Source organism: Abramis brama (genome assembly GCF_963993115.1).
Source record: "Abramis brama genome assembly, chromosome: 1".
Lineage (NCBI taxonomy): Eukaryota > Metazoa > Chordata > Actinopteri > Cypriniformes > Leuciscidae > Abramis > Abramis brama.
This window is the reverse complement of record NC_139963.1, coordinates 24,726,474-24,733,839: the sequence shown is the minus strand read 5'-3', so window position 1 is coordinate 24,733,839 and position 7,366 is coordinate 24,726,474. Positions and strand designations below refer to the sequence as shown.

At 35.2% G+C, this 7,366-nt stretch overlaps 1 protein-coding gene across 1 annotated transcript in view; it reads left to right on the top strand.

Moving 5' to 3' along the window:
- Positions 1–6,147, top strand: part of mrc2 (mannose receptor, C-type 2) — a 39,066-nt gene extending 32,919 nt beyond the window's left edge. Inside the window, exons 24-28 of the mRNA XM_084115264.1 lie at positions 1,361–1,510; positions 1,603–1,722; positions 1,817–1,996; positions 3,070–3,096; positions 3,210–6,147. Coding sequence (XP_083971390.1) covers positions 1,361–1,510; positions 1,603–1,722; positions 1,817–1,996; positions 3,070–3,096; positions 3,210–3,430 — 698 coding nt within the window. The 3' untranslated portion in view covers positions 3,431–6,147. The remainder of the gene's footprint in view (positions 1–1,360; positions 1,511–1,602; positions 1,723–1,816; positions 1,997–3,069; positions 3,097–3,209) is intronic.
- The last annotated feature ends 1,219 nt before the right edge of the window (positions 6,148–7,366 follow it).

The window sequence follows — 7,366 nt, the reverse complement described above, 5'->3', positions numbered from 1 at the left end:
CATTTTATTCCGTTAAAAAATTTTAGACCGATTTTCGGCACAATTTGATGAAAGCTTTAAACGCTTCAGTAAGCCTCGGTTTCCACACACTTATCATCTTGATTGCTTCCTTACCAGAGATGGAGAATGTGGTAGATTTTTCTTTTACGCACCTGACCTAAGTCTACCTGGGTCTCGTCTACAATCGACTGTCCCGAACGTCTACAGTCAATGGTTAGTCTATCTGGGTCTCGTCTACAATCGACGTCCCCTATCTCTCACTTGTTCCCCTAACTAACTTGCTGCGCAGCAATAATAAACAGACAGACTTCAGCAAATGTCCTCTAAATGCTTTAATCACGGCCGGGAGAGTTTCCCGAGCAGTTCTCGGAGAATCTCCCCCAAGAAGAAGCACGGTCGGAGGATCTCAGACAAATTCAAAGAGAATCCCACCAGCAATAATAATACAACAGGTTTAAAGAAAAGGAGAATGGGCGGAAATGACACGATACATTACATAATTTCCCTACAATTTGATTGGTTCTTCATATGCAAACCCTCTTGTTACTACTACAAACTCTGTTTTCTTGATTATTTCATAATCACAAGGTTTCAAGTTTGAACATCTGTCTAGTTTCATTTCCCATGTTTGTTATTTTTACACTCACACAACCAAAGTCACAAGTTTTAGCCAAAGGTGAAACATACATTTAGCCAAAGAACAGAACGTCTTAGTACATTGTGTTAGAATGTCAGACCTAAAAGGGGAAGTAAGGTTTATATGTTAGAATCATGGTTAGTTTAAAATATAGTTTACTATCTTATCTATTAAAAATCCATCACAAGAATAATCCTACTCCAGTAACTCACCTGTTCCCAAAAATGTTGGTACTCAAAACAAAAGCGCTTCCCTCCACGTTTTCTGCTGTGCGTCGTTTGTTTTTACCACATATGCGCAGCAGTTATGTGCACCCCTGATTATTGTATTATTTTCACTTCAGTCAATTTTAGTTTAAGTCATTTGCTTTTATCATTTTTTTATTAGTTTTGTTATATTTCTATACAGCTTTTTTTATTTCAGTTTTAGTTTGAGTAATTTTAGCACTAAAACTTATTTATTTCAGTTAGTTTCTAAGGCATATGTAAATTTTGTAAGTTGTTAAATTTGAGTTTTTCATCTAATATTTAAACTATGTTATTTTCAACATTATTTTAAATTACCAAAAACTATTGAAAAAAATGTAACAACACAGGTGTATACTATGCAGTATGCTGGTGTTCCATTCCAGGCATAGCCGGTGTGTGTTTGGATCTGTGTCTGTGTCTGCAAAATTTGCAGGCGTGTTCTAATAGCATTTTGCTTGTTCTGCTTCTGTGTCAGAGAGGAGGACAGACCACAGGTGGATGTATCCAGGTATTTGCCCACATCCTGTAGGTAATTGGTCCTGGGTTCCTTTCAGAAATCACTGCTACTCGTTCATCTTGCATGAGCTACAGTTTAAACATGAGGCCATACGCAAGTGTAGCAAAGGTAACGTCCACACACAGGAAAAGCCAACAAGAACAGCACAGGAACATATTACACAATTAACTTTTTGTAATCTTGTTTTTGTTCTTTCTCAGTGGGAGCTAAGCTGTTGTCAATATTAGATGAAAACGAGAATGGTTTTGTGTGGGAGCACATGCAAAGTTTTCAACAACAGGCCCACGGCGCTTGGCTTGGAATGATCTTTAACTCCAAAGGCAAGATGGTTAACAATTAACACAGGTTTCCTTTATTGACCTTAAATTTGGATCTCCCTTATTTAGACCTCCCTGTATGTGTTTGATTCTACAGAAGGCAGTCTGGAGTGGTCCGACAGCGAAGTAGTGGACTACAGTAACTGGGAGCAGCAGGACGCTAATCTGAGCATGCTGTCCGCCAACAGCTGCTTCTGGGTGCAGAGCAACACGGGCCTCTGGAGGCCTGGGTCCTGTAAAAATCGCACACATGGAGTCATCTGTAAACGACCACGGGGTATGGACTGTCACATGCATATGGAAACATATGATATATCTGCGTGTAGAAAAAAGCTACACATAAGCACAAACTTATTAAAACATTCCTATGTGTAACCACAGTGTCATCCAGACTCCATAGAAGTCTTAAAGGGTTAGTTCACCCAAAAATGAAAATTCTGTCATTAATTACTCCCCCTCATGTCGTATGACATTCGTTCATCTTCAGAACACAAATTAAGATCTTTTTAATGAAATCTGAGAGCTCCATTGATGGCCTACGCAACTACCACTTTCAAGCTCCAGAAAGGTATGGATTACTTTTATGATGTCTTTACTACCTTTCTGGAGCTTGAAAGTGGTAGTTGCGTAGGCCATCAATGGAGCTCTCAGATTTCATTAAAAAGATCTTTATTTGTGTTCTGAAGATGAACAAATGTCTTACGGGTTTGGAACGATATGAGGATGAGTAAAAAATGACAGAATTTTCTTTTTTTTTTAATGAACTAATAACCCTTTAAGAGCACAACAAAAAAAAGACCTCATTGATTTTTAAAGGTCAATAAGAAAGTGATAAATGGTCATGCAAAAGTAATGATACATTAACGGATGCATTAAAATGATCAAAACTGACAGTAAAGACATTTATGATATTGTAAAAACAGTTCTTTTGAACTTTCTATTCATTAAGAATCCTGAAAAACATTTCCACAAAAATTTTAAGTGGCACAAATATTTTTAACATTGATAATAAGAATTGTTTCTTGAGCATCAAATCAGCATATTAGATATGAATAAATTGCTTTTTAAAATAATAAATTGCTTTATTGTAATAATATTTCACAATATTACTGTTTTTACTGTATTTTTTATCAAATCAATGCAGCCTTGTTGAACATAAGAGACTTCTAAAACAGTACAATATCTTACCAACCAAAAACAGTAGTACATAACAAGAAATGTTGAAAATGATAAGTTGACCTCAAGGAAAAAATAAATATCTAAGAATGTATGAAATGGAAGAAATGCTAATACAATGATTCACATTCTTGAGCCCAATTTTCCTTTATATTTTTTATTTTTTTTCAATAGGAGCAGCAGCAGATCCTGTATTTCAGCGTAAGTTATAATCATATTTAAACCTCACATTTACCTAAAATATGTTGACAACATTATCAAAAATCTATTGTCATTTACTTATTTGAATATTTTATTTTTTCTATTTCTTCCAGCTGAGGTCAACCATCTCCATGTATTAATTCAGGTCCTGGTGGCAGCGCTTGTTCTGATCGCTCTGGTGGTGGGTGGGATTTATCTGTATCGTAGGCGGAGCTTTGGCTCTACGGGCTCCTATGAGAGCGCTCGGTACAGCCGCACTAACTCCGCCCCCTCCGAAGAAGCAGAAAAAAACATTCTCGTTTCAGACATGGAGTTGAACGAACAGAGCGAATAATGCTGGATGTGTTCAAACTGATTCGAAACACCAAGGAAAACAATTCTGCTACCGCAGCAACTGACTGAGAGAATTTACGTTTAGGAAAAGAGGTTTTTTTTTTTTTTGAAGACACTGAGAGAGCTGTGTAGAGCGCAGCAGATGATCAACCAAAATCAACAGAGCTGAAACTTTTTTCTCCTAAGGTCAAATCATCTAAGTCTGTCAGCCAATCAAATTCCACCATCTCAGAGGAGCTGTTTGGATTGGCTAGTGTGGAAAATAGCATTTTTTTTTTTTTTTTTGGTTTCTTTATCCGGAAGTTGAAATAGTTTATATGCGTATTTTTTCATGTCACAGTTTTATCCTTTAGTGCCAAAAGGGAACAGTGCCCCCCCAAAAAATCACATTGACTGGAACTTACAGACAATGAGAGCGCACAATCACACACACACACACTACAAGGTAACGCCACAACAGTATTTCTTTTTCAGACTGTGACTTTTGAAGTTATTTGTTGTGCCATTTTTTTTTTTTATTGCTCTTTTTCTAAATTTGTGCAGCTGAATCTGATTATCTCTGGGTCAGAATCCAGGTCCCTCGCTGATCCGTCTGAAAATGATAATCATAATAATTACACATCAAATGAAACGATGGTATGTTTGAAGTTCAGTGGTGCAGAACGAAAAAAAAAGAAAGAACTGCGGACAGAAATAGACAGATGAAAGTGCATGTGAATGAGCCTGTGACAAGCACCGCAATGTCTCTCTCTCTAATCACACGCTGAACGCAGAGTTGCCCAACAGGAAGTCTGATCTCACTGTAACGGCTTGCTTGATCTCAGCCGGTGTGATGAGCTCATGTAAAAGCTGAATCCAAACAGTACATGGAATGAAACTTAAACTTTGTACTTCTTTCTTTACTTTCTTTAGTTCTTCTTTCCAGTTCTTAACTTTTCCCTGTTTTCTTGCTTTCCTTTCCCCCCCCTCGACTCTTGGCAAGGCCTCGAGGTGAAACGGTGCTGTGGCCAGCTGTGGAATGTCGAGTCAGCGAGTGGAGCAGATCTGGAGCCAATCAGAACACAGGAGCGAAGAGGGCAAGGCATTAGAGAGAGAGAGAATAGTGAAGGTTTGAATGGGTTCTTCAAAAAGGGATGAGGGAGGAGAAGATGGAGAGGAGGAGACAGCGAGAGGTGGGGCTTCGAGAGAGAGGGACTTTAGGTGAGCAGGAGTTACGGGAAGTGTTGGCGACTGAAAGGGGACTTACGTTACTGCTCCCTGCTGGATATTTGCACAGATTGCTTATCTAAGAGTGTTTTAGTGCTGTGGATAGGTTTGCCAAAGAAATCAAGTCAAATTATTATTACAAATGGGTAAAGTTGTATGGTTTGTTGCTGTTACGCTGCAAAAAAAAGAAAAAGTTCTTAGTATTGTTTTCCAGCACAAATATCTAAACATTCTTAAATCCAGATATATTTACTTGAGAAGCCAAATGACTATTTAGTCTTCTTGCTTTCTGAAAAATGTATCAAAATTAAGTGAGTTTATGCTTAAAACAAGGTAAAGTATCTGCCAATAGGGTAAGAAAAATAAACTTGATTCAAAGGGGAAATTATTTTTCTTACTTTACCTTGTTTTAAGTAAAAACACTCAATCTTGATACTTTTTTTTTTTTTTTTTTTTAGAAGACAAGACTTAAATGTTTAGAAAATGTTTAGATATGTGTACTGAAAAACAAGACAAAAATACTGAGTAATAAAAACTATTTTTCCGTGTACATTCTTTATACATTTATTTCTCATGGTTTTAATAAGCAATATACAATCTGCAGTTTGAAGGCCATTAGACTTGAATCTGAAAAGATTTCTACATTCTCTTAAACAGTGAGTAGTGCTTGTCAGGATGTGTGGCTTCTAAGGGTTTTTTATTGCATTGCTATAGCCTATAGTTGCTTACTCAAAAGAGCTCACCTCCAAGTTCCTTTGGTCTTTAGGTTATTTAGGTTTAGGGGTTTGTTCAGATCGCTAACCCCTAAGTATTAGGCTTAATAATTGTAAATCTTGCGTTAGCAAACACCACTAATAATCCGTAACCAGTGCTTCCATGTATCAGTGCTAACTTTACTCGCAAGGCTTTGTTTTTAGAGAGATAGGTGGCGCCATTTCAGCACTTATAGACTATTCTTTACACTTTAAACTTTCTTGCTCACTGTTAAAACATATTTTTTTGCTTAGTATTTTACTTATAACTATGAAATAAGATTTGTATGAGAATGGCCTTTAATATAATTCTAAGAAATGACATGACGCATGTGGCCTGAAACTGCAGTACGACATCGGACAGTTTTTTCTCACTATCGTGTGTATGAAATGACATGTTTGATTTTGACCATATACTGTAGAGATCATACAGAGCATCAGATTATGCGACTTCTCCACATACATGGACTATGATGGCACACATTGCCGTCATGACTTGCACATGGTCATGCAATCATGCAAGAATTATTCTCAGCCTTAAGACTTTGTGAAACAGTTTGTGTGAGTAGCTCAGACTGAATTAGCCCTCAACAAATAGAAGTGAGATTGCGGGAAACACTTTTTTTTTTTTTTTTTTTTTTTGACTTAATGAGAAAAATAATTCATCTTCAGTCCCTGGGAAGACAATGAAAATGTTTTTTGTTTTGAATATTTTGTGAATTTGCTTTTAAAAATGAATAAATAATATGTTTGCTATGTGACTGCTATAAAAAAAAATGTCTGTCTTAACAGGAACCTAAAGTTATGCATTTCAGTTAGAGGTGATTTAAAAATGCTTAGAATGATCTTTGAAAACGTTACATGAATGCTTGTGAAACTTGAATCTACATAGGCCTACCTGTTTGAGCAATTGCACTAAACAGTATGTGTCGCTAGGGGGCAGAGTTTGCTTTCAAAAATTCTCAGGAAAAATGAGGGATGAAAATGTATCCTTCCGTTTTTTGTTTTGTTTTGCCAAAACCGAAGGATACATTTATTTAAAAAAAAAAAAACCCGGAATGATGCATTACACACACACACACACACACACACACACACACACACACACACACACACACACACACAGAGTACCTGTCAAAAGTTTGGAAACGTTACTATTTGATAAAAAAAAAAAAACAGTAATATTGTGAAATATTATTAGGCTACTATTTAAAATAATGGGTTTCTATTTTTTTTATATACTTTAAAATATAATTTATTTCTCTGATGCAAAGCTGAATTTTCATCAGCCATTACTCCAGTCTTCAGTGTCACATGATTTTTCAGAAATCAGTCTAATATGCTGAATGTTGTTTTTATAACCTGTGATACTTTTTTTCAGGATTCATTGATGAATAAAAAGTGAAAAGTAAAAAAAGATCAGATTTTTAAAATATATATATATATAATTATTATATAAGTATTTTTTTCTTTATTTTTTAAAAATAAATTAATAATTTTATTCAGCAAGGTTGAGTTTAAAAATATTGAATGAAAAATGATAGTAAAGATTTATATTGTAATAAAATATTTCTATTTTAAATAAATGCTCTTTTTAACTTTTTATTTATCAATGAATCCTTAAAAAAGTATTACAGGTTCCAAAAAATAATTAAGCAGCACAACTGTTTTTATTGATAATAACTGAGTATCAAATCAGCATATTAGAATGATTTCTGAATGATCATGTGACACTGAAGACTGGAGTAATCATGCTGAAAATTCAGCTTTGACATCACAGAAATAAACTATATTTTAGAGTATATTCAAAGTGTAATAATATTTCACAATATTACAGTTTTTTTGTATTTGTGATCAAATATATGCAGCCTTGATGAGCAGAAGAGACTTCTTTTAACAACTATATGTATATATACACAAACACACGCATGCATTTATGTATATCTATATCTATCTATCTATATATCTATCTATCTATC